Below are 27736 nucleotides of genomic sequence, written 5' to 3' on the forward strand. Positions count from 1 at the left end.
TTGTTATACAAAGATGTTAAATAACTTAAATACATTCTTACCAGTCATTTGTGATCTGTTTATACCTACAAGCTATACACATGAGGTAGAGGAAAATAATTTAGGGTTCCCATAAGACATGAAAAAGTGAACATGGACAAAGCTTTGTTGGTGTAGTATCATCACAAAGGTCAATACATGGTTGATGTGTTTTATCTTTGTCTTACAAGCACAGCACAAATCCTAACAAAAGGTACATGTACATGTAAAGTGATCCAAAGGTGAGTATAAACTAGTCCACGCTGATACAATCATGAGTTTATACTGCATCATGTGGTGATAACCAACATTACAAAGTCTTTTCACAGAGAGAGTCGATTATACAAACAGATCAAATCCTATAAAAAAATATGGTTGATGACTGTGATTTTGTTTGAATACTCTCAAAAATCTGTCATGATCGTGCACATGAATAAAAGAGAGCTAAAGGTGAGTTGTTTCTAAATTTGTTAGGATTTGTTAGTGCTTAGATAACAGCGAGCGATGAGATATGAAATGAAATATGCTGAAAGTATACACTGCTTCTCGAAGCCTCCACCCCAAAAAAGGAACAAACACCCAAAAGAGTAAAAAATACAGGATATAAAATCAATTTAGACTTTAACGTTATTTACACTAAACACATGCTCATAATATATTTAAAAATAATTTATCTTTTATTTTTTTTCTACAAAACAGAATTTTGTACATGATCCACTGACGACTAAACAGTGCAGAGTTTTGGATTTGACGGACTGACTGTGACGTCTAAAAACCGACTGGCTGCTGCATCATGCTCCTCTGTCTCGGGAGAAATTTTTAGGCCTATGTACAATCTATAAACAAACAAAAATGCACTCTGCGTGCATTTGGTATTCCTGTCATGCCTGTTTTGAATCCGCTCAATAGTAGAGAAACTCAGTGAGTTTGGGCCGAGGAGAGTGTGTGTGTGTGTGTTGAGGACGCACACACTGAAAGCTGTGGGAAGCAGGCATTTATGCTTCAGGTCTCAGCATAGCTATTATGGTTTCCATGTAGCGTGCAAAGTTCTATGTATATGTTTTGACCAGTCTTTATTTGGCATGCCTTCTCATATCAAAATGCTTGGAATTCATTTCCTCGGGACAAATAACCCGTGCAAGGCTCTCTTCCTAAAGCATGATACTGCTGTTGAGGATGGTGCTTTACTTTTAACTATTGTGATAATCATCTTTAAAGTATAAACCATGTTGGAGGTAAAAGCCGCTTTTAAGGATGTTTGGCATGGTGCTGCATCGCTGATTACAATCTGTAACCGTCTTGTTTCGGCAGCTGTGTGCTGTTTCCACAAACGTCTCTTATTGCTACCAATTTCTGTGCTTGTGAGAGTTGAACATGTGCCTCACTTTTGTCTCTATACCACAGGAGAAAAAACCTTTGCTATTTACAATTTAATTTAAAAAAAATCTGCACTGCACTGTATCCATAAATACAGATCTTAAAATACTTTAAAGGGCTTTTGGGCTTCAGTGCGTGAATGGCGCTATAATACAAAGCTGGGTCCCTCACTCAGTAGTTAATTCACACCCATCTAAAAGCATATTTTATAGTATATAACATAGTGTTCCCAGATGCTAAGTGCTGAGAATACAATGAAATATGATTGTCTGCATTGTTTGTGTGTTCAGAGGCATTTCTCATACAATTAAATCTGTGATTTCATGATGATGTATTAAAGCAATAGTTTGACATTTTGGGAAATATGGTTATTCTCTTTCTGGTTGACAATATTAATACCACTCTCATATCTGACCAGTAAATATTAAAATGCAGCCAGTTAGGCTAGCTTAGCATAAAGACTGGAAACAGGGGGAAACGGCAAGCCTGGCTTCTCTAAAACTCACTGATTAGCAGAGATGGGAGAAGTCCTTACACCCAAGTCCAAAGTCAAAAGAGGCAAGTCAAGTCACAAGTCTTAAACTTAACAACAATGTAGTTTTTGTCTCCATCTGTAATTTCAATTTTACGTTTTACACACTGCAATTAGTTTTATGTTGACGACTGTGCAATTTTTGTACGCAAACAAATATATATTTGGAATAGTTTTTTCCTACAGGCAATCAGAATTGTAACATTAATTCGTCATTGTTTTCTCTTGCAACTTGACTGGATGCTGTTGGTTCAAAAATGCAGGAATTAAGAGTCAATTTGCTAGCATTAACGCTAGCTGATTCAGGAAATAAGAGATTTATTGGTTAATGGCACACTTTCTAAATGACACACTTTTTAATTTTTTGGCTGTTAAAGTAAAGTAAAACAGGGTGAAGTCCAAGCTAAGTCACAAGCCATTGGTGTTGAAGTCCAAGCTGAGTTGCAAGTCAAGTCTTAAGTCATTAAATTTGTGACTTGAGTTTGCCTGAGTCCAAGTAATGTGACTTGAGTCCACACCTCTGCTGATTAGCATGTTATATCGTGTGTTTTCAGTCCTCATGCTTTACTGAGGTAACTGGTAAACTGTAGCCTTAAACTTGAAACTGGTATCATCTCATTCTCTGCAAGAAAAAGTGAATATGTGTGTTTCCCAAAATGTCAAACTATTCCGTTAAACTGTCACTGTGGTTGCATGGCAGAGTTCAGTATGTGTGTCACTTTGTGCTAAGCATCTATACAAAAAAAGCAAATTAACTCCTGTATTATAACAATTTCACTGACTTCTGATTTGCAAAACCCCAAAGTTTGCATTCAGACGTCAATTTGCCAAACATTTCACAAATATTAGTCTTACAAAATATATTCATATTAGCTATGAGACTTGCGCATTCATCTTCACTTGAGCAACTCTGCAGACACGTCAAGTTAGATTTCCATCTCAGTCGCCCCATACTGTCTGGACCGACCTATGCAGCTCCCACTGTATGCGCTGCATGTCTACATGTGTTGAATATGGCTCAATCAAATCATGGCAGCTGAAGAGGAAAGAAGGATGTGAAATGGTAGGGGGCTACATTCCTCCAGTTCTCCACAGTTTTCTTTACAACTTCAAAGTATTAAAAGTTAAAAAAAAAAAAAATTAAGCTCCACAGAGCTCCACAAATTCTGACGTGAGTCACACGTGGACCGTTTGCTGGTCAAGTGATCACCTGTTGCAATGATGTTGGCTATAATAACAAGGCCACTGTCATCTCCAACTTGGAAATTATTTGTATTTGCACTTTTTCTCTCCTATTTTATCCAAATAGATATAGTGGTTTAAGTTATTCCCTGAACACTGGTTCGCTCAAGGCCGAGAATAGCCTAAACTGACTGGTTTAGTTATTTTCTGTTAATGCATTTACTAACAGCTTCATATTATATTATTTTAAAAAAAAGAGCTCTTTTTTTCTCCCTGTGAAGGAGTAGTCCCAAAGGATCTATAAATTATCCACAGCAAGACGACGGACACAAGTGTGCTGCTTTCCAAAGGGCCTTGTCGACATGAATCAAGAAGAAAAACGAGCGCGAGCACACAAACAACAAAACATTTGTGTGGTTAGTGGTTTGTTTTAACATAGTTAGATAAGTGGCTTGTATAATATCATTACAATATAACTGAATTTATTTACATACATATGCAAACACACAATGTGTGTGAGTGTAAATATGTGCGTGTAGAGTAAATCTTACACCCTGTCTTTTTTTCTTTTTAGCAGTCTCTGAATATGGTTTTCATTGCCATAAAAGTCGTCATTCAACCCCCCCCGACCCCCTTCGCTATCTAACGTGCTCACATACAAACACACACGTAAAGATTGACAAACACACACACACACATACACACACACACACATCATTCTTCTTTGGGCAAAACCCCAGAAACCAGTCTGTTGGTGTTACTGTCCTTGTGTTGGATCCTCATGACTGATCTGTTTTCTTGCGAAAAGATGCAATTTTATTATAGGAAAATAAAAGCTTCTCTCTTCAAGGAAAAAAAAAGGCTTGAGATGTTGACCCAGTTGTCTGAGAAGGGCTTTTTTGATCTGCATACCCCAGACAAACACAGGAGCCACAGGACCTCTGAAACCCAACCCACAGAAATCCCTCAAAGTGCTTATTGCTTCTCCATCGGCTCGCTCCTCGCTCCTTGTTTGCAGAACACTGTTCCGACAGTGGAAGCAAAACCTTATATGAGAACAAAACAACCACTCCTCTTCAACGCATCTTTCACTTGCTCCACTGATTGTCGGGGCCGACAAGGTTTACCCTTTGCAGGTATAGACCTCTTCTCTCTGTGTGCACTGCTTGCATTCGACATAACAGCACCAGCGCACCTGGCACTGGCAGGGCCGGGTCACCTCCCTACTTTGAGTGTTATGGCCTCGCCCACAGCAGATCGCATCACAGTTCTTGTCCTTGTAGCACTTGCGGGCCGCTGTGCCCGACGAGTACTTGCTGGGTCTACAGAAACTGGGTGAGTCCTCGATGTGGAGCAGGTCCATAGTGCGAGGGATCTGATCGTTTAGGCCGGGCAGGGGCTGATGCTGCGGGCTCCGTCCTGTGGAGATCTCTCCCTCCCCCGTGGCCTCATTGGTGGAGCTGCCGACCTTGATGGAGGTCTCGTAGCGCTGCTTCAGCTGCTTGCCGATCTCATGGAAGGGCAGGAGCTGCCTCCAGCAGGTCTGGACGGTGCAGGAGCCAGAGACGCCGTGGCATTTGCAAGTGGTCTCCACTCCGGCCTTGATTACCTGGTTCAGAGATGATGAAATATTGTTAACTACCATGAACCATTAACCCTTTGAACACTGGAGCAACATAACTTTTCTTGTGCTGCTTTCAGACAGCCTTTCCAAGTATTTAAACCTTTAGAGCCAGAACAAATAATGCAATTTCTTTCAAAAACAACAATAAACAGATTTAGAAAATTATTTTCAAAAAGCTTATGCAAAATGTCTAGGGAAAGCTAGAGAAGCCAGGGGAAAACTACATTTATAATTAACATAACTACATATTTAAAATTATGTTACAAAATTATTATATCTTTTAAGCACTTTTACAACGTTAATTTCTTTGTTGTTTTTTAAAATTTTCTTTCTCTTTTTTATGTGATTATTAATTTATTTATTTATTTATTACTAATTTCCAGGCAATTTCTTGTACTTTTTACTTATTTTGTGCAAATTTTTGGGTCATTTCTTCCTTTCTTGCCCATTGGTCTTTCCCCATGTTCTTTAAAGAACTGAGAAGGGCAAAAATAAAAAGCTAGAGGAATATTATTTTTATCATGATCATAAGTACATATTTAAAGTTATGGCACAAAATTATTAGTAATTGTAGTCTTTTTTTTTTTTAAGCTCATTGCCTTCTTCCCATGTTTTTGACAGAAATCAAGCCAAATTGCTCTGGTTTCAAAGGGTTCAAGGAATGTAATGAAAGCAGTGTCATTTAATTGGCCTTTGTTTAGTAAGCAGCATTTCAAAGAAGGGCCAGATTACCTAAATGTGCTCACAATTAGACGATGAGGGTGGGGAGCAGTGGTTTGGGAAGAATGTTAAAGACACTGTGGAAATTAATACTTTTACAGTTCTTTTTGATATCATAATAAAATGCAAAAAACAGCGGCTTCACATATTGCAAAAGAACTATAATTAACATAATTTAGTGAAAGAACAATATTAATCTTTGTCTAAGCCTTCACATGAAAGAGCAAAAAAATATCAGTAGGTGGGAGGATGGATTTTGTTTTGATAACCATGGATGACATTTTGATCAAACTCAATAACTGTTATTATGATAAGTGAGGGGAGGATATTGCTGAGAGAGGCACGCTCAAACAGATAATCCATTCAGACAGCCATGGGAAAGAGGAGTCTTGTAGAGCACTAGTCTTAGCCCTCTACTGTTAATGTGTTTCCAAAACCCAGAGTTGATTAACCCAATCTTCTTGTGTGGTAATTATGACATTATCCAGAGAATAAGTCATGCAAACAGTTGAGAAGAGAGAGACAATAGTAAAGAGATTCCCGTCCATATAAAATCATACATAATTGCAAGTGAAACATGGAGGTCGTCAGCATAAGTGACCACAAACACGTTATTTTAACGCTACTTGACCCCTTCGCAGTCAGCTAAAGTTCACTTTAGCATCAACCGCAAAGCAAAAACAGTGTGTGCGAAAATCAATGACAATAACACATTGTCTTAGATGGAGTTTGGATGCAGTTCTTTTCTCAGACTGTGAAAGAGATCGGGGAACAGGAAGTGCATATTCATCACACCAGCAGGTCAAGAAAATTTGATAGGTCAGCTTTTAAATGTCGGGGGGATGCAGAGGCTAGCACATTCCAGCTCCGTCCTCCGTGTGGGAATTCATCCCGAACGACTGCGGTGTACCTCACTACATGTGCAAATCAAAAAAAAAAAAAGGAGCAAAAACAATGTTGTAAATCTTTTATCACAAATGAAATCTCCGGAGAGATTGGATTTTGGAGAGCGGAGCTGAAAAGGAAGAGCCTGCATTGGTCTTTTGGGAGAGTTTTGTGTCTGCTCACATTTGGGAAGTGTGCCTCTGCTATAATTCATTTTGAAACCGAAATGAAAATGGCTACAATATGAGCAAAGCTGAGGAAAAGCAACAGATTCCAGACCTTTCGTTTGCTTTGGCTTGACAGATTAAGACCATTCCCTCTTTTTTATTTTACTATTAAAAACACTTCCAACATGAAAACCCCATATTTGCTCACCACAAACAATCGCTGAATTGTGCCAAAGCACAAATGTGAGTCGTTGCCTATCTAATCTGGGAGCGAAAACCAAATATTGACTAATGAGCACTTTCAGATTTCACCAAATTTACAGTGCCAATTACTTTAATCAGTTTAGGTTTCTTTTTTTCTTGGAAATGCATGAAACTCTACACTGTTTTTTCAGTCATTTCACTCTCAAGATCCTCCATGTATAACTCTAACAATATCATCCTCTTTGGTCATATTAAATTCCTCTCTGGTCTTTCTAACCATATATTTGGACAGCGTGTTTTGTCTTGGACAGCAGTCATTTACCAGCACTGTAATGTTTAAACTCCAGCATTACAAAAGCAAAACCAAAGATACGGTAGTACAGTATATCCGGGATAAGGCGCACAATGACCTGGCACTTCACGCTGCTGTTTGTCGACATAATTGCACAGAACTCAGTCTGTGTTATATTATCACAGTTTTCCCACCCTTTAACTGATCCATGTGAGCAATTAGCCAGCATTTCTGTTTAAATACTGTCTGTGACTCCAAATGAACTCTGACCCCATTTAAACTGAGTGTGTCCTGGTTGGACTCATGTGTGTTATATTAAACTCTATTTGTTTTTTGCTTTCAAATGGTTGAAGTTATTACTTTAATAAAAGGCAAATTATGATGACAGTTGGCATAAAGATACTGTTATAAAAGTATTTACTTTGTTCTTTCTTTGAATGTAACTCCCTAGAATTTAACAACACTGAGTCACTTAGTCAAAGTTTAATGTTTTAGAAAAATTATGAGCAAGTAAAATACTGTTGCTGTCAAAGTCACAGACAAGTTATGGTTTTCAATGAAAGAGTTACTGGTGAAAAAAAACAAACTTAAAGGGTCATTCCAACAATCAAAGTGCAAGTAAAGCAAAACTAAATATGTGTGATCAGTCTGTCAAACCACACAAAAATCTCACCCAAATTTAAATTATTAAAACAACTGCCAAATTTACATAATTATGTTTCTTCATTGTATTTATAGAGTGGGGGAGGGATTATGTTAAGGATGGCTCTGGTGCGTCATCGAGCATGCTTTTAGGCACTCCCAAAAAACTGTGGAGACACAAATGGGGATTAACAGTTGGACTCCACAATGCAATACTACACAATTCCCAGTCTTTTCATATGTTTTAAAATATTTTCTACATTTTCAAAGTTTTTAGAAAGAAATTACTGATTTTACTTTACCTGGACTTTGAATATTACACTTCCACGACACTTTGGCACTCACAAGAGACATATTAAAGCAAGAATGGTAAAAATTGATGCAGCAGAAACCGATATTCTGACTTTTTGTCCCTAGAATGGGTCAAGCCCCATTGGTCCTACACTTCCCATAATGCAACTTGATAGCATCTTGTTCGAATATAAAACCATTACATCCCTTCACTCTCACCTTCATGCCCACATTTGTGTTGTGCATGTCCACGCGTGCGCGCAGGTCCTTATTTGAGCGTTTGCCCAGGAAGTCCCTGACGAACTTGTTGGCATATTTGAGGTTGTCTCCGCAGCCTCCCCACTGCCACGCCTTGCGGTTCTCCAGGTCTGGGGCCTCGTCACACGTGCAGCGCTCCATGCGTCCTGCGCTGCAAGCTTTGGCCATTGCATGGGTCAGGCCCGCCGAGGAGATGGCATACAGGAAGGCTGTCTCTTTGAATCCTGGAGAAGAGCATTGGAGAGTGACAATTGAGAGACAAGTAAATACAGTACATTCAAAGGGTTAATTTTTTTTATTTTCTATGTTTAAAGGAGTGTAATTCAGAGCATATCTTTGATTCAAAGTTTGATTCAGGTACTAAGTTCTAAACATGGAGGTAACTGAGTTGGCAGCTAATGGTATTACCAGTACAGCAACAGCGATTACAATGGCAACAGTGCTGAAAGAGCCGAGTCAAACAAGAAGAGAAGCGGCCGTAAATGTCAATAAATTTGTAAAACAATAAGATTCAGGAGCTCCATGCCCTCTGAGCAGAGGACAAGATCAGCCACCATATAACAATAACAATAACAACAACTAACAAAGCAACTTGGATTACAACACACACACAGATAGTGTGGACTCAGGACGCCGTCACTCCCCTGCGCTGTCATATGCAGCTCCTTTGAGCACATGGGAGTAATGTCATGAAATGTTTAAGAGACAGCAAGTTTGTTTTGAAAACTCAAAAAGAAAAGGAAAGCCCATACCTCTCTTTAGTATGTTGGCTCGGTGGCGTCCCTCTAAGGTGCAGTTCCACCTCTCAAAGCGGAACTGATACTGGCATTCTAGGGCGCTCATGGTGATGGCCTCTCTCAGGGTCTCCGCCACGCCCGGGTCTCGTCTGCACATCCTGCGCTGCTTCTTTTCCAGTTTGTGCCGGTCGCACAGCTTGAAGTGGGCCCTGCCCACGTTCTCCTCTGGTAGAGAGTTCAGTGGCAGGATAGACAACGGTTCATTACCTGTCAACCTGGGGGGAAAGATCACAGACATACTCAGGTCAGATAAAACAGTGCGCAGAGAGAGGTAGAGTCATCTTGATAAAGGTTCCAATAAAGTGCAGGATGCCGACCTTCCTGGATAAACAATGAGAGTTGCAAAGAAATACTACATAAATAGCACAGGAAGCACAGCTGGGGCATATAATGCTCAAAAGTTTGGTTAATGTTCAAATGAATTCAGCTGTTCGGTGGTTAATGTTCAGGGGAATTCAACATTTGCTGGAGATTGTGATCAACCTCCAGCACAGGCGTGTCTGTGTATAGAGCGAATTCTCTGCAGAGGTGGAAGAGTTCTTTCTTTTCATAGGAAGTTCCTGACACCGTCTCGTCCCCGTTTTAGACCTCACAAGTCACAGCACCAGCAGCACCACAGAATGTCAGCTTGATCTTTTAATTTGTATAAGCATTCAGTTTGTATGGAGACATATTTTAAACAACGGCATGCGACGAACGTGACAGTCATACCGCATACATGTGAAACAGTAGCCAGCGGATACTTGGTTTAATATTTATATCATATCCTGAGGGGGGGCACGTCACTCACAGCAGCGTTGTATAGATTTAAACATGATCAAACAGCAGGATTTACACTCTCGTTATAGAAGCCCCCATAAAAAAAAGTCCAGCATTCAAGCTGCGATCCATTTGAAATCTAACAAGCAGAGGTCTCAGTTCTAAACATGGTATGGAGAACATGTGGTAGACTTGCACTCCTTTTCGTCAGTTTATTTAAGGGAAGCGTATATAAAACACACAAAGCGGGGGACTGCCACATAGCTGGCAAAACCGACGACCAGCGTTCTGAGGTTGTGATGGGGAGAGCAGAGCATTACTTTCATAAACACACACGGGGGACATGACTGTCAGCCTGTGACCATTTTGGTCACACCAACTGACAGGATTGGCACTGTAGTTGTTCATTATGTGGAATTGCTGGCCTCCTTTACACCCTTAAAGTGAAACTGAAGAATAAATGGATTTACAGAACTCACAAAAGCACAAGTCTTCTGGCCAACATGCTTTTGCAGACTGATTTGGGACATTTAGAGGACACTTTAGTGCATGGGTCGACACCTCACCTAATACTCTTTCAGTGTAAAATGAAGTTTTTATTTTTCGTCCTTGAAAAAAATCAGCAAAAACAATGATTAAAGCACACAGTTTTGCAAGTCTCAACAGACAGGCCCTATTTACACCTGGTATTAAAATGTGTTTTGGGTGATCTGATCAAATATGGACAGCACTGAAAGTCCCACAGCAGAGAAGGTGAGTAATGATTGAAGGAGTTCAGATTTGTGACAGGTAACTGTGCGGTGACTGCTCCACTGCAGTGTGTCACCCCTGGAGGTCAAAGGTTTTCTTTAGGTTGTGAGAAGTTTAAGGCTCAATTTGGTGGAAAATAACCGTCATAACTCTCAAAAATCTGACTGCTTGCTTTTTTATTAACAGTAGTTTTACTTTCAATACCTAAGTACATTTAATACCATAAACTTAAATTTGATACTTAAATAAAATACATATTAGATACTTTTACTTATGTAATATTCTAATAGAAGAGGTCCAGTATGTAGGATTTAGGGAATATATCGGCAGAAATGAAATACAATATGAGGATGTTTTCTTCCGTGTACAATCAACTGAAAAAGTTACATACATAAGAAGCAGGTCAACAGAGTTCACCATTTTTCTCTGCCATGTTTCTACAGTAGCCTAGAATAGACAAATGTCAGCCACTGTAGGTAGCAGCCTATCTGTGATGAGACAAACAGCATTGGAGAAATTTGTTATGTGAAACTGCTTTATTCAGTGTTTTTTTCTGGTTTTAAACATTTGATGTGTTTGTTTTGAAGAGGGAGAGACCTCAGCTGATACTAATACCAGTAAAAACCACCTGAAAAATTGTCATGGACAGATTCCCAAAAATCCTTTTGTGAACAGATTTCCCAAGATCTAGTTCAGGTCATCAGGAGCTATTGGGTGCACCTGGGATGTTCTCCCTCAGCTAGGAGGCTATATAAAGGGACTGCAGTTCCCCTGCTCAGTTGGTTGTGTGTCTGAGAGTCAACACCTTCAGTTGGCTTTCTGTGTTTTCTGTTTTGAGTGAGAATTTGAGTTGAGTGTGTTTGAGATTATTCTTTTGGCAAGTTTCCATACATTTTGTTTTCCCATCAGTGACTCCCACTTCAGAATCAGTGGGTGGCTGTAGGGAATTATATTCCCACTGCCACCTTTTAGACACCAAGGGACCATTTCTTTTACCCTTTTTGTGATTTCTGCAGTGTTTTGTTAATTTCCCAACCTGCGACCCCTGTCCTTCTGGTTTTGCTTTTAAGGGGAAGCGTAACACAAAACACAAACACAAACACTGACAGAATCCTAACCGGGAGTTCATGCTTGGCACATGTTAAGAGTTTAAGCTGGTTGAAATCTGCAATCGTCACCTCTAGATGCCGCCAAATCCCAAACTCTGCTCCTATAACTTCTACCAAAGTAATTTTCTGTTAGGATATCTTTACTTATACTCAAGTGTGGCTTTTAGGTACTTGATCCTGTACTGCTTACATGTGACAAGTACTTACAGCCAAAGAAATTAAAAGAAATCCAACTGTAAGATTGTGAAGAGTGACCACAGCAAATGGGAAACCTGCCACACGGTTGTATTTAGGCAAGCAGCGTAAAAGACATGATTTCACAATATTGTTGTAAAGGTGCAGAGCACCTGCTGAACGTCCACACCGGTTTAGTTAATGGAGCCAAAGTGTTGACCGGTGATCTACATTACTCACATTTTTGACTTCATTACCGTTTTCCAGAGAAGATTCTGTCACCACTCATATTCACTTGAGCCTCAAGCAGAAGGTCACAGGAGTTCTTCAGCAAGAGATTTGTTTTAATAAGTCCAATAACTGACTGAAATGTTTCCCCTCGGGTCCGCAGTTTCATACCAATGGACTTAATAGTTCACATATGCTATGTGATATTGTCTTCGTGATGCATTCATGGTCTGGTAGAAAATCCGAGCAGTCAAATCAAAAAGGAGGCATCGGGGTTTGCTTTCAGATTGGATCAAATGGTTTCCTTTTTACAAAGTGTGTTTGCCTTTCCCTAACTTGTCTGACAGCTATGAATTTTCGAATGGAAACCTGGCAAGCTGTGTCTTGACAAAGATTGCTCTCCCAACACACTTAGAGAGTAAAAAAATGTATGGTTTGAGGCGTACAGAGCGAAGCATGCACAATGCACGAGGACTGTCTCGCTGTGAATAACATTTTCCTCTTATTTGTCTCATGCTTTGTTAAAATACGCTGTGCTAACAATGCCAAGGAAACGTATTCAAAGTGCCAAAACAAACAATTCCAGCTGACCCGCTGTGTTACATATGACTGACAACCGTTCCACAACATTTCTATGGCAAGCAGGCAGTCAGGGATTGAATGATGGCGCCACGTGGAGTACCTGCCTAAGTCCATTTAAGACACTAGAGGAGAATTGAAAATCATGGGAGTTCAAGATAAATTGAACATTCACACCAAATTAGGAAAGAGTTTGCTACTGCACGTCTGCAACTTAAAAAAACAAGCAAATATTGATTAAAATCTGTACTATAAATAGCTCAGCTAAGACCCAACCAACAAATGGTGGTCTTAATTTACCCAATACCACCGACATGACGTGCACATTCCGCGGTAAGGCATGCATAGTAACGCGTATCAGCGTCAAATCTTCCAAAAGCCCACATGCCTGCCAAAACAAGAGACCATTAGAGTGACAGGCCTCAACTGTCTGTGTGACGTCTGCCTGTCTGAGACAAAAAGATGGTCTGAGTGGAGCTGGAGGGAGGCCAAAGATGACATGACACTGATCTCAGCGCTACTGTCTCTGCGGCTTTTTTACACAAAGGCATATTTCTAGCCAGTTACAAAGACAGCCCGGAGGCAAAGCGTGGAGGAGAGAGATTTGAGAGCAGAGAAACACTTCACGTCTCCAGAGAAGAAACTACTGGCCGGGGCTCGCTCTTGTGCATTTCCACTCTGCGGCAGACCAGAAAATAGTCAAATAGTATCACAGATGTACACTGATCTCATCTCTTCTGTCTACTATCTATGAGTGGATGCTTTTTTGGGGATATTTTCAAGATTAAAAGCATTTGATGTCGATCATTCCTTTTTAATTGAACTTTGTTGGAAATTAAAGATAATATTTTCTCTGGATGCAGGATTATGACCCCTGCTGTCACACAAAAGGGTCACACATTCCAATATGATGATCTGCAAAAAAAAAGAGAAAATATCACTCCGTTGTTTGCTGAAGAATGAACTCATTCAACTCACTTAGAGGAAAAGAGAATTGGAAAACAGCACAGTGGCTGAATCTCAAAAATCATCACAGATCTGAGCTTGAAATTTTTGGTCTGAAGGAAATAATTTGTGTGTTTTCCCATGACGATGACCTCCTTTATTAAGAAAATGGGAAAACACAACCCCATGTCATTTCGAACAACTCAGTGAAGCTCAGTTATTCTATAAGATATGGTGTACCACTTAAAAAGGATTTACACATTGTAATTAATGACTTAATTAAAGGTTAACAAATTATTTACTAAAGCTTTATAAGCCACTAATAAGAACATTTTTTTTGTTGCCAAATTCTGAAAAATCCTTTTGACTGATTGAAGCATGTCACCACTTTCCCTCCACATTCCCCACTCATGAAATACCGAGACTTTGTCACAACTTTTTCTGCAACTGATAGCAATGCGCAGGGCACCCTTTAATTTATCTATGTGAAACACAATGTAAGTCATGGTAATGTGTTACATGAAAATATGTTGATGTATTGTGCTAAAAAGCATATGTTTGTTATGTAACATAACATGAGTGAAGTTAGTGAAAATCAACCAAACGTCAATCATGTATCATTGGTGTTACAACAATGGTGACTTTTGGTTTCACAAATGACATAGGTGACTTTTGGTTTCACAAGGGACACAAGCTGTGGCCTCCTGAGTGAAAGTCCATTTTTATTTGACCAATCCACCTCCCTCCAGCCCTACACTGAGGGTGCCTTTGGTGTTGTTATCAAAAGCATTGGTATTTGACGACCTGGGAATGAGAACAGGCTGCATTGGATCTCGACCATATCCATGTAAATTATCTTCATATATATATTGAAGCTGCAGATCATTTTCTCCATGAGTTGATAAAGTGTTTGGTTACAGAAAGTTTATAAGAAAAAGAAAATCATTGGTTCCCATCAGGTGGGTTGCAGTCTAAAATTAGGTCACAGGTCCATTCTGAATGGACTGTAAGTGATTCGTGAACATTTCAAGTTTGTAAAAAGCACACTGTATTTTGAAGTATAATGAATTTCCTGCACAGAGCTTTTACTTTCAAGTGCAGTGTCTGTTTATCCGTGCAGTATGGTTTTTTTTTTTGTGTGTGTGAGTACTAGCTCAACATGTTCACATTTTGTGACATAAAATTGAATATGTGGTCATTCATCTAATGTGTGGACCTTGAAGTAATGATTAAAAAGAAATTAAGACCCCATGTCAGGATCAGTTGGGAACTACTGGTTTAAAACAATTTGTTTTTTACATTGTTGCCCATTAATCTTCTGTTGATCAGCAACTCCATTAATCAGCTAACCCTTTTCAGCTGTACAACATTTTTGGCAACAGAAAGTAATTTATAAAGCACTTATACATTTTCTGTTACCATCAATAAATCCATTCGTTACAACTTTATGAAGGTTGCCTCATTAAAAGGTAATAACAAATGCAGATTACGACTTCTTATCACAAAACATCAACATTATTTAAAGAGTAAATGAAGCTCAGGGACCTACACAGTATCTCCACCACGCGGAATTACAAAGTCCAAACATGTAACTCTGTTTTTACATCATGGACCATTTTCTGTAGGTGTTTTTGTTTGAGGTGTTGGCACAGCAACACCAATTACTTGTGGAATATAACACCAACATATAAAACTCATTATTATCCTACGTGAGGTGGGATTCTTGCTGATGTTTGCTCAGCTTTTCTTTTTCCATTCTCACACTTGCCTCTACACACTCCTCGCAGACATCACTGACTGACCCACTCTCACGCTGCGCCTCCTCCTCCTGCTCCAACACTGTCTTTCACATACTAACACTACAGTTTGTTTAGTCCTTTCTCTCTACCTGTCAGCATCTCCCACAGCCCGTGACATTTACTTCATATACATTTTCCAATGCAGCCGGTTTGGTGAAAACGGCTCATTTCACACCACGGAGCCTCAGAGTCGATCCCTTGAGGAAATCATTGACTAACACTAAACTTTGTCATCGTCACTCTCTCTCTGGCTTTACATTACAGGCCTGGAAGTAACTCTTTGCTGGTGATTTTGCTCATTCTTCAATGGTTTGGGATGTAGATAGTTAAGGAGGTAATAATAGTGGAAAACAAATTATCTCTTTTACTTTAAATCTTTGAAACCAAATTGATTCAAAGATTGTCTGAAAACAATCAAAAAGAAAAAAAAAAGAAAATGACCTGAAAAAAAAAAGGTTTAAAGATTTTTTTTTAATATATAAATATATATTTTGTTCTGTAATTAGAATTACGTTTTCTTTCCCATTTTTTGGATAATTTTCTAATAAATCTACCCCCTTTTTAAACACTAATTTTCAGGCTATTTTGTTTTTATCTTTTACTATTTTTTTCACATTTTGCTGGACATTTCTTGCCAAGTTGGTCATTACCCCTTTTTTAAGAAATCAAACCATATTGCTCAGGTTTCAAAGGGTTAAACAGCTTGTGAAAGGTGTTTGTATGCAGCATAAGAAAACTGATGTCAATCCAAGTTTCAAAGGGTTAACTTTCTTCTCCTATTTGAGGTGCCTGCTCGGTGTATAGGGTACAAACACACACACACACACACACACACACAGCTTTGTAACTGCTAGTGTTATACATATACTCATACAATCATATATAAACAAAGGCAGCTCAGTCCATGTGGTATAGATTAATCTCAGGAGGCTGAAGCAGTCCATACAAATATTAGACTCAGTGCTAAAACAACTTCCCGAACAATCCATGAATCACCGGTTCCGGCTTTTAAAAATTTAAAGATTTGCTGATATCTGTTTTGTATCATTGTAAAGTGAGCATCTGTGGGCTTTGAACTCTGGCTCATACAAAGAAAATCAATTTGAAGATGTCTTTGGCTCTTGGAGAAATATAAACATCGCCCAACTTGAAAAAACAATCAGTTGGTAATAAAACTAGTCATTAATCATAGCCGGAGCATCAAACAGGATGATATATCGGCCAGCTTTATCTTATCACAGATATTTTAGCACAAGAAAAGAAGAAACTGAAGTACAAAAATGCCAAAGATATGTCTGAGGTAATTTAGATATGTGTCAACAAAAATTACAGATTTTTTTTTTTCAGCTGTAAAATTTCTCCTTTATTTCATTTTGTTGGGGGAAAAATGATACATTGAATCTTTATCAAAGCTGTTTTTCTGTTTTGCCCTTTAAAGATTGTTAGCCGATCACTCATTGATTTGTTTTTACTTTTAACTCTCAAAACACTAGCGTCCATCGGGCTCCAGTTGTTGCTCTATTCCGATATTTTGTTTTGTTTTTATGAGAGGGATTTTTGCAACTTCTGTAGACATTCACATTTTGTAAACAGCATTACAAAAGTTATTTTGTTAGATACCAATACCAGTGTCAAAAATTGCTCCAATACTGAATCAGGTATCACCGAGTACTTAAATGTATGTGCAATCAGACACCATGTATTTATTACTAAACTTTAAAGCAGATTCATCAACAGAAAGCAGAAAGAAACATGTTTACAGCCTGGTAGCTAATTTTCCACATACTGGGGTGAAATTTTATATAAAAAAAACAATTTATGTCTAGTTTAGACTTAAATTTTTACACATTATTAAGGGTGAGCCACTTTGAGTGACAGGCTGTCAGCCAATAGTGTCCTCGGCTTCTCAGTCAGAGAAGCCAAGTTGAACTCGAGACTTTAAAATGGCAGTCCATAACCGAATGGGTGATGTCACATTGGCTACATCCTTTCTATGGTCCACACGTATGTTCAACTATCAGGAAGGATAAAAATGGTATTAGAACATCTCTATTACAAATCTTTACAATAATGTCAGGATCAATTTTTTCCAAAGTAGAGGCTCTCTTTGGTTTTTCAACTGCTGAACAAAATAATTGAAACATTTTTGAAAATATTACAAAAAGTTACCAAAGCAAACATATTCTCGGCACAGTGTTTTTCAAATTTGGAAATAAGGGTGGACACAAAGTGTTTTGTCGATTTTCAGCCAGTGTCTGTTTATCATCTTCACTCCACAAGGCTAGCAGGTGCTGGTTACGTTTGTGTATGTAGTTACCACATACACACGTGCGCACATGCATACGGGCACTTACTACCTTAAGTCAACACCTACAAGAGTCAGTCGTGGCTGAACGCGCCCAGGCAGAAAAAGCACAAAAGCCACAGTTTCTCCATCAGCCTGAACTTGCAGGTTGTGTGGTCTGGTGTCTCCTAGATCACAACTTAACCCCCCACCCCACCCCTCCTCCTCTTTCTCCTCTTTTTTCCCTCTTCTCCGAACGTCCCCTATTCCCACTGGTCAATTACTCTAAACGAATGTCAATCATTCCACCCAGCTGTTGGCTCAAAACAAAGTCTCCTGTAGACAAAACCACGGCTGTCTACGGACGTAACCTACACAAGACAATGACAGACATGAACATGTGTCCTGGAACAGTTTGGCTGTCATGAAGACAAACTATCATGCTCACCTGAGAATAATCTGTACATAAATCTAAAAAAATCAAACACTGAGTTTTTGTAGGAAATTAAACTCGCCAGAGCTGATCTCCCTTTCTCTCTCTCACTTTTTCCTCCTGCCTTTCAGTGTTTTAAAATGCTCCTTTTGGGGGGGGTTGCTTTTCTCAGAAATGTTGGATGAACTTCAGACCACCCTGCCCAAGTCCCATCTGGTGTATCACAGCCCAGGCCATGCCAGAGGTTGTAGGAATGTGAGTGTGTGTGGTGTTTTCCCTCTGGCCCACTCTAACTATAGCTGACAATGTGCTCCACAGCTTAAACTTGAATAATTGAAGAAACCATGAATCAGTGTCGAATGACTCTCTGGTACAGGGAGTCTCCAGGCTATTGTCCACCTCCAAGAAGACAAAATCCTGCAATGAACTCTGGTATTTTCTCCCCAGCAGCCATCCTGACACCGTTCATTTCCCAAGTTCTTGAAACCAGAAAATAGGGGAAAGAGTGAACGATTATGCATGAGGCTGAGATAAGATTAGTCACTGGTTGAAAGGACTGGGTGTTGTGACTACTCCTAACAAGCTGTGGCTGACACAGTACAGTAACATGACAAAACGACTTTGAAAACAAAGTGGTACTGGCCTGGGACTTAGTAAGTCATTATTAGTTGAGTAATGAGACTTTCTGCGTCGTGGGGATGTCATGCAACGTCTCAAAGCACTGCGGTTCACACTGTGACGAGGAAAAGTTTGCTATCTTGTATGACCTAACAGGATATGACCCAATGTTATATCATGTACTGTCCCTTCTGGTCATTTACAACTAGGCTGTGTCAGACTACTCCCACTAATTGACTGATCGGGTCGAGTTCCTGTGCATGTATTCTCTTGGTATTTTAAAAGTGAATGACACTATGCATGACGCTTATTTTCTTTCTTTCCAGACACAAAGTTGCACCAGAAAAAAATCTTTTCAATTCATAAAAAAAGTTACTGTTCAGCCTAATTTTTTAATCCACAGCCATGAGCGCTAGTAGCTGAGCAGTAGGTCTGCAGGCCCTGGGTTTGGGAATGGGAGTGTGGGGCATGGTAAGAGGTTTAACTGCTATGTGAGAACTCAAGGCTTCTAAGGTCAGCAGCTCAGTTATAGTCACTGTGTGACTGGCACAGATTGGGCGCGCAGCAGTGTCCGCATGACTCCCCTGTTCTAGCCTACACCATGGCACAGAGCAGCCCTGTACCAGCGCACCGACGCACCAAACACGTTCAGGCACACATACCGTACTCGGCTCTCTCTCACCGATACGCACATGCTGACACAAGGCCCAGACTGCGGTAATTTGGTGAGAGAGCAAAGTAGTTGTTCACTAGAAGTGTGCAGAGGGTGGAAATGTCAGGTTTGTTCGTTCCTGTTACACCGGGGCAAAAGCGCTCCTGTGAATAAACCGAGCATGCAAAGTCAAACCGCAAAATCCAAAACAAAACAGTCGCTGTTTTGAATCAATCATGCCTCAGTAACTACAAGTGGTTGAGTTCATTAACACTTATTTACTCAAACTACTGAAAGATTATGTTTTCCTGAAGGGCAACCCGAATGCAAAAAAACAACAAAACAAAATGCAACATTTTTAATCTGCTCTGAAATATTGGTTCAAACACTTGTTTTGAACTAATATTTCCAAGTTTAAGTGTTGTTAATTTGCCTCTCCTGACAGGGGACCGTTTACCACCACTTAATTTAATGTGTGGTTGCTGGAAAAAATTCTAATTTATTGATTTAATTGATATTCAACTTATGGCATGTGGGCCAAATCTGGCCCTCGATGAGCTTGTGTTTATGCAATCAGTTATTAAGGAAGTGGTACTAAAAAATACCTTTGACTGTAGAAGAAAAGCTAGTTTCCCGACCTCAGTGTGCATTTGTTGCAATTGATTATGCATTATTTTGTTGTTGTTCATCATTCAGTCATTTGTTTTTAGAGTATATACTGTATCTTGAGTGAGCATGTGTGTTAGGGATCCGCAGGCCAAACAAAGACAACAAAGGGACATTTTCTTACTTTAAAACTTGTTTTTATGCTATCAGATATTTAAAAATACCTTTTGATTGTAGAAGAGAAGCCAGTTCCCCTAAGTCAATGTGGTGCATTCTTTGCACATGATTTTTTTGAAGTTTTTATAACTCAAAAAGATTGATGCAAACCATTGTGTTATTTTATTTCATTTTATTTAGTTTTTAGGGGTTTTTTTTTAGCCAAATTGTTTTAGACTGTTTCACATGAGTTTCTGTGCATGTACACACAGCTCATTTATCGCCTGGAGTAAGAAAGTTTGACTCTTGACAACTGACTGATGATTAAAGCAGTTGAAGGTCATGCAAATGGACCATTTTCAACGTGAAACAAAAACTTCTTCAGACTTAATCGCGGCACAGATCTTCTGCCGTGCCTAGGCCCGTTCGTGTCAATGTACGTCTGACTGTGTCCATTCTCAAACTAATGCTCAGGCTTTATGAATAAATATGCCTTTTGGGGCAAACCTTAGTCTGTGTAATAACTCCCATTTGGCAAACACACACATCTGAAGTGGAGTATCTGAGTGCATGTTGGGTCAGGCTTCTATAGAATTGTTTATGCAAGATGAATGTCCTGATAAAGTGCAGTAAAAGTCAAACCTTGCAGTTTGGAAAAGGTTTGGTCCATTTTCTTTCATCCTTTATGGAATTATTAATCTTTGCAAACAGGTGCATGAGCTTAAAAATAGATTTTTATGTTGGCTGCTGCAGAACAGACAAGTTTTGAGTTGTGAAAATGGACCCAAAAATGCACAGTTATTCTCTAGAAGCCTTAAGTGAGGGTTTGTCAATCTGCTAATCTTGGCTCATGTGAAGTGCCAGGCAGAGAAAACGACTGCGGTCCAGGATGGAAAACACAGGACATAGCGGTCGCACTAACTAGCATCATCTCATCAATGCCCGACCACTAAAAAGTATCTTGAGTCTATATTAGTTTTCCTGTTTTGCAAATTGCCCATGTCTCCAGCTCCATCTGCAAAGATCATCATGCATTACCAACAAGAGTTTCCTTCAACAAGAGTTTCCTCCCCATATCTTCTGACTATCCACCAATGAAGTGCAAAGCTGACTGCTGGGATACAACTTTTAAAATCAAATATGTCTTCACTGCGGTCTCCTCGGCTTGCTGATGACACCAGAACTGTAAGTCCTTAGGATGTGAGTGGGCTAAACACATTTTAAAACCCATACCAAACCATGTAATCTTCCAAAATATTCACAAGAACCATGTTATTATACAGTATGAGCCCCATAACAACCCACTACAGTCACCACTGAAACCTCCATAACAAAGGTGTGTACTACTCTGCAATTTTTGATGATTCAACCTGTAAAATAAACAGTAACGCTGTGCATTACTTACTTTAGAGCAGTGGTTCTCAACTGGAGGGTCACAATCCAAAAGTGGATCATGGGTCTATTCTGAGTAGACCTCAACTGACTTGCAAACATATTAAGTTTGTAAAAAAAGTAGGGCAGTTTTTAAAAGTCAGACACCCTCAGTTGAATGAGATTGCTTCAAGTCCAGCAGTCATCTTTTTTGTTTGTTTGTTTTATTTATTTATTGTGCAGTGTCTTTCTGGGGACATTTTGGTCCCCAGATTTTGCTCTTAAGTGAGTGCTCTTGACTTTCATGCTATTCTTTGTACAGAGAGCTGTGGGCACACACCAGCAACACAGAGGAGAGAGGAGAGACCTTCTGCTTAGAAGTGGTGAATTTGCAGCTCACAGCACCTTGATATAATACTGGCTGTGGCTTTTATTCGATATCTAGTGTTTTCAAAAAAAGGTTTTTGCACATTTACGACCCATCATTAGCACAGCTAGCTTGTTTACCATATGACGTGAATGTTTCACAATTAATTTTCCGACAGTCTTGTTCAAACTTTTATATATAACTTTTTTATATGGAAAACAAAACAAAACATTGAATATTCGTATTGATCGGCCAAGTCCAATTTGACTTACATAATTGAGTCAGGTACAGCTCTATAAAAAACACACATGCCTTTTGCACGTAAAAGCTTCAGAGTTTGTGAGTGGGGTATTTACTGATGTATTTTATGTCATAGAACAAAACGTGAAAGTCTTTTTAGCTTGTGTTAACCACAGACCTTATTTTTAACGCTTCTAAGCAAAAGCCCATTGACTTTGAGATGAGGGAATCAGACGTGCTAAAATACAGATTTGCAAGTTTTAGGACTCATTACTGGGGTTCTCTATTTCATTATGTTCAAAATGTGCTGTGTACATTTTGTGAAATAAAGTTGAATATGTGGTTATTTCTCTAATGCGTGGACCTTGAACTAATGACTAAGGAGAAATCTGGACCTCGTGGCTGGACAACTTGGGAACCATTGGTTTAGAGAATATTCTGTGCAGTGAGGGGGATTTCTGCTGTGTAAGCTCACTTCATACATGTCATGCAGGTTGACCACAACTAAGCATACGTACAACTGTTTTCTTTTCCTGAATTATTTTTACACAGACTTGGCTGCCTTTGCATTTGATGTTTTCACATTTCATTTCCCACTCTCCTACTGTTACACAAAAAGGTTACCAAAGTGCTGATTGAGGACCATCCTGCAGTCTCAGAAGGCGCTGCACCACCCTGTGGCATCCACAGGCATCACAGCCCCTCCACACGGGGATGTTACAGAGCAGAGCACTCACAGCAAAGCACGGCTTAGCTCAAATCCGGATGTATCAAACAGAAATATAAAGAAAACAAAGCTCTCTCTTTACAGAGGCCATGCGGTCTGTTATCTAAGCCTCCAGGTTTGCGTGATCTCACCACGCTACACGGTCATAGCGCCAGTGCTGAGAGAATCCTATCTTCTTGGCTCACAGTAAAGTGATACCCTTTGAGGTGTGGCTGTAGCCACAGGATATCCTATGAAGTTGGGAAATCCCTCTATCAACGGCGCTCCCCGCCCTGCTGCACGTCAGGGCTAATCAGTCCTTAAGGCCTGGTAATGAGACGCCCGCCACCACTGTCTGCCAGGCATCGCCAGCCTGAGCCCACACTAACTCTGCTGCTCCTAATGAGTGGTAATCACCCAGCAGCTCCCCACAAACCACTGCAAGGATGCCGGCACGCACATGAGGCAGGCAGACCGAGAGGAGAAAGAGGAGGGAACCAAAGGAAATGTTTACACGGAGCCGCTCAAAAAACAACTTGTAACTTTTGCTGTGCCGTGCTAAAGAAACGTGGCTCCTTTAAATTTAAACGGTTGTTTGATACTCACCAGGAACTAATTCAGCACAGTGATAAAAACCTTTTAAAGCTGCAAGCTGAAAAATCACTCCTCCTCAGTAAATTTACACACATCCCATTTGTTATCCTGTTGTTTTTGGCATTCTGCCTCACTTAATGGAGCGTTGAAAACAATAATACCATCTCTGCTTCAGGAACAAACTGATGATAGACTGATTAAGGATATCGCAGTGATTAAATAGCAACTAATAGCACTATATTTGCTCCTTCCGGATGCTGTGGTGCCTCTGTGATTGGTAAATCCCAGCTGCATGACTGTGGGCAGCCTTCCTGTATATGTCGCACATGAACTAAATAAAAACAAACTCTTGACTCAGTGTTAGGACTTGCATTCAGCACGGTTTACAAGACCACAGAATGACATGCCTTTTACCAAAACTCAAATTTAAACCAACGCAGTCGTCTCAGAGAGCCCTCTGAGGGTCAAACAAATCACTTCCTTCTCCGACAGTTTACACAATATCTCATCAAGGTGCTGCAGCCTATTAAGTCAAGTAACGAAAGTTGGGCAACATCTCCGATTCTAATGATAACCGATTTAGCAGAACCAGCACCTGCCACAACAGGCCGAGGGAGAGAAAATGAGTGCTCACATTCTTGTGGCAAAGGATGACAATTTAAGCGGGTGCTCGACTACGCCAGGAATCCCACCCCACCCTCGACTGCACAGACTATGGGCAGGAGAGATTGTGTTTATGTTACACTTACGCTCCACCGCACTCTGGAAATTGGGTATGCAACATTGACCCTCTATTTTGAGTAAATCAGTACTCAAGAGGCCCTAGGATGCCTCGTGCTTGTGGAATATTTATTTGAACAGGTTTGCGTCCCACAGTCAGAGCCGAATCAGGACTGTGCCGGAGTGTCACCGGTGTCGAGTTTCTGGGAAGTTGGCCACAGGGCAGTCACATTCTCTATCTGTGTCACCTGTGCAGTATGTTTCATGTTCCTCAGCTGCAGGGCTAAATCATTCACTGACACTCATTCATATTCCCTCCTCAGCGAGCGGCTGAATAATAAATCTGGAGTATCGTAATACCACATGTCTCTCTGCGCCACACAGGCCACAGATAGAGAACAGACTGACAGAGGGAATTGAAAACAAGTGCTAACTGAATAAGTAAATATGCATTACCATTAGGACCATTAAGGCTGTTGTGAGTGCCAATTTGGCACGTCAGCCTTCATACATGCTGCCTGCCAAGGGCGACACAGCTACAGGGAGGGAGCAGGGTTACATTTGTCCTTCTAATGCAACTGTGGAGCTGAAACCAAAGACGGAGACAGAGAGAGGACTTGATATGTGCATGAGCATTATGGATGATGACATTTCACTGAGAAAGGCTAAAATTTTTCCATTATACAGAGCTATTACAGGTGCCATACAGCATGTTTACATCACTCAGATGAGTGCCAACACCTCGGTGCAACACCCAAGAGAACAACATTTACCCAGACACGTGAAAAATCAGGTCAAGTCACACATGGTGATACCTAGAAAATGATTCAGTACTCCCAAAATTGCTGTTTCTTCTCCACTTTTTTAACTTTTTGACACATTTATCTAAACATATCTTATTCAGAATTGCCTACACATCCAGGAGAAGGTAAAACCCACAAACACACAAGTCTAATGGGCCCTTAGGGGACACTTCCTGCTCTCTCTTGCAGATTCACAACAGTTCCCAGATCGCCTAACACTCCTGGATCCCGCACAACACCCATACCTCCCATAAATCTGACTCCGCTGGAAAGGCTTCGAGTGTCATCACTCCGCAGTCTACAGCCATTTGTCTCGGTGCACGTCTGCACTGTTTGGGGGAGCCCTAACAACACCCATCAACACAGATATTTGAGGACAGAAAAGCACCAAGATCTTGCTTAGTAAGACATGCCACCTTGGTACATTTTGTTACCAAAGATTAGATGCCACATTATGGGGGGGGGGGGGTCTTCAGGTGAAACATGGCTTCTCTCCCACCTGACATGCTGACCTCTTTTGAACGACCTTGCGGAGTACATGCTCTTCTGTAACTAAGACAGGGAGAAAAAACTAAAGTTCATGTGAGTGGGCACACTCTGAAGTGGAGGTCATAGTGGACTACACCTAAAATCCAAGGCGTTCCCTGCATGGGAACTTTGAAATATACACCCTTGTGCTAAATTAAACATTATTGTGTACATGATTCACGAAGTTTTTCACATTAATTTCCTAACACGTGTTTTTTTAAAGCTGATGGAGGCAGCAGAAAAAAAACCCTGCCAAAGTTGATGTTTATGCTGGATGGGGGGAATTTTCTGAGCGCGCTGAGCAGACGTTTCGGCCACCAGTTCAGTCAGTCGGATTGCTTTTATTGTTACCAGCTGTTGAGACTGAGGCACTCACCTTTCGCTCCGCTTTTCAGAGTCGACTAAGGATATGATTTTACAAGTGTTTCAGCAAAATAATCACTCGACCACTACCTGCCATTCAAACGTGCCAGGGGTTACTTTACAAGTGGGCGCTGGCTCAATTGTCAGGGAAAGAATGGGAAGAACTCTCCTTGGCCAACATTACTCCGAGACTGCGTGTGTCTACCTATAATAGATGGTGTGTTTACAGGCTTGCCATGATACTGCTTGTAACAAAAAAAAAACCTAATTGTCAGCGCGTCATTGGGGCCAAATCATGCGCAGACAACCTGTTGCTGCAACTGCGAGGCCGCTGCGCGCTGCGCAACCTCCGCCAAATGACACCTCAATGACCCGCACATATTAATGCAATCAAAACAACTCAGATAACAAACTGTATTACTATTTCAGACTCGCACAGTAAACCTGTGTAAAAAACTTTTCCGTATGTTTAAAGTAGAAATAAAAAGTTGTTACCTGCTTTCAGGAACCAATCAAATCAATGAAAGCAGCATCATGGACATAACTGTGTGTCTGTCAAATCCTTACCCGAAATACGCTGCGGTTGGTCCAGGCAAGTTGAGAAGATAGACTATAACTGTGAACGATAACCATCCCAGGAGTAGGTGTCCATCCAGCATTTTGCTGCGGCTCCAGGGCAGATCATTTCGTTTCTCCTGAGTAGCTGTGTAAAATCCCTTGTTGAACGTTCAACACTTCTTATACAGAGAGGAGCTGCGCTGCGCTCCTCCCATCAGCAGAGAGAGAGAGCAGCAGAGAGTGAAGGAGAGAGAGTAATATGGCAATACATACAGAGAGCTGGGTTGATTCACAATTCACTCTCAGGTTTCACACCGATAAATCTTCTCAGTTGTCTACATTTGTGATTGGTTTCTCCTCTGTGGCTGTTTTAAGCACAGTGTTTGTGCAGACTGAGGTCAGTCTGAGCTGGACTGTATATGATCAAATACCATCAGTCACTGACAGTTTATTTTTAGAATGGAAAACCATGAATTTGTATAATCCAGCACAAGTTAGGATGAGGACATGTTGGTAATACTAGTCCTCGTGCTACAGTGGATGTGTCCATACTGGCTATAAAGAAAGATGTTGTAGTTAGACTTTGCTTTGAATAATTGTTTATTTTTATGCAACGTGGAAAGTAACAAAGTATGTTTACTCCACTATCTCACTTGAGTACTGAAGTATTACAGCTAAGTACAGTTTTGGCATTTATGATTCAACATACTCAACACAATGGCATCACCATACTGAGTAAGATATGACTAAAAGCCTCAGGACAAAACTAGAGTGGACTTCATGTTGACTTTGTCAACTGCTGTTTCCAAGGTCAAAAATGAACTTTCACTTTTAAGTTCTGGCATATTTATCAGGTTATGGAGTGAACTATTTCTGTGTTGTGCTTTATTTTTCTACTTTACAAACTTCAAAAGGCAAATATTGTACTTTTTGCTCCCCTACATTTATCTGACAGCTAGAGTTACAAGTCGTTTTGCAGACACACGGAGCACATGATGGGCTCATAAGTTACACAACTTTGTCACAAGTGTTCAATATTTCTGCAACCCACAGATAATTTACATTTGCTCAATATTATGTTGTGGATATGTTGAAACTTAGTGTTTGAAACTTAGTGTTTCAACAACATTGTGGGTAACTTGGTTATGTTTAGGCACAAAAATCACCTAGTTACTGTATGGTTATGTGAAGATTATGTTTTGCCTTAAAATACTCGGTTTGGGGGGACACAATCCCGGATGGAAAAACTGCCACAAGTTACTAAAAAAACACCCACGTTCAGCGGCTATAACAAATTACTGTAAAAATACAGCCAAATTCTAAATGTAATGCACTGTTTTCCCAAAATACAGCAAAACACTGTAAATCTTGAAGCTTTTTTAAGCAAAAAAACAACCATCATCTT

General features: G+C 40.1%; 1 protein-coding gene across 1 annotated transcript; it reads right to left on the minus strand.

Annotated features, from left to right (window-relative positions):
* On the minus strand, window positions 1-26477 carry wnt9a (wingless-type MMTV integration site family, member 9A). Its single transcript, XM_042498469.1, has 4 exons — window positions 26341-26477; window positions 8945-9204; window positions 8154-8416; window positions 1-4718 (listed from the first exon to the last, which is right to left on the minus strand). The coding sequence occupies exons 1-4, from the start codon at window positions 26430-26432 to the stop codon at window positions 4233-4235; spliced, it is 1101 nt and encodes a 366-aa protein (XP_042354403.1). The 5' UTR covers window positions 26433-26477; the 3' UTR covers window positions 1-4232.
* Between the last annotated feature and the right edge of the window lie 1259 nt (window positions 26478-27736).

This window comes from Plectropomus leopardus, chromosome 12, assembly GCF_008729295.1.
Source record: "Plectropomus leopardus isolate mb chromosome 12, YSFRI_Pleo_2.0, whole genome shotgun sequence".
NCBI classification, from domain to species: Eukaryota; Metazoa; Chordata; class Actinopteri; order Perciformes; family Serranidae; genus Plectropomus; species Plectropomus leopardus.

Excerpts from the sequence above, each read along its gene's own strand:
- wnt9a (XM_042498469.1), bottom strand. The coding sequence starts at position 26,432 with ATGCTGGATGGACACCTACTCCTGGGATGGTTATCGTTCACAGTTATA. Across the intron at positions 9,205-26,340 it reads CCAACCGCAGCGTATTTCGG|GTTGACAGGTAATGAACCGT; the intron begins GTAAGGATTTGA and ends CTTTCCCCCCAG. Across the intron at positions 8,417-8,944 it reads AGCCAACATACTAAAGAGAG|GATTCAAAGAGACAGCCTTC; the intron begins GTATGGGCTTTC and ends GCTCTTCTCCAG.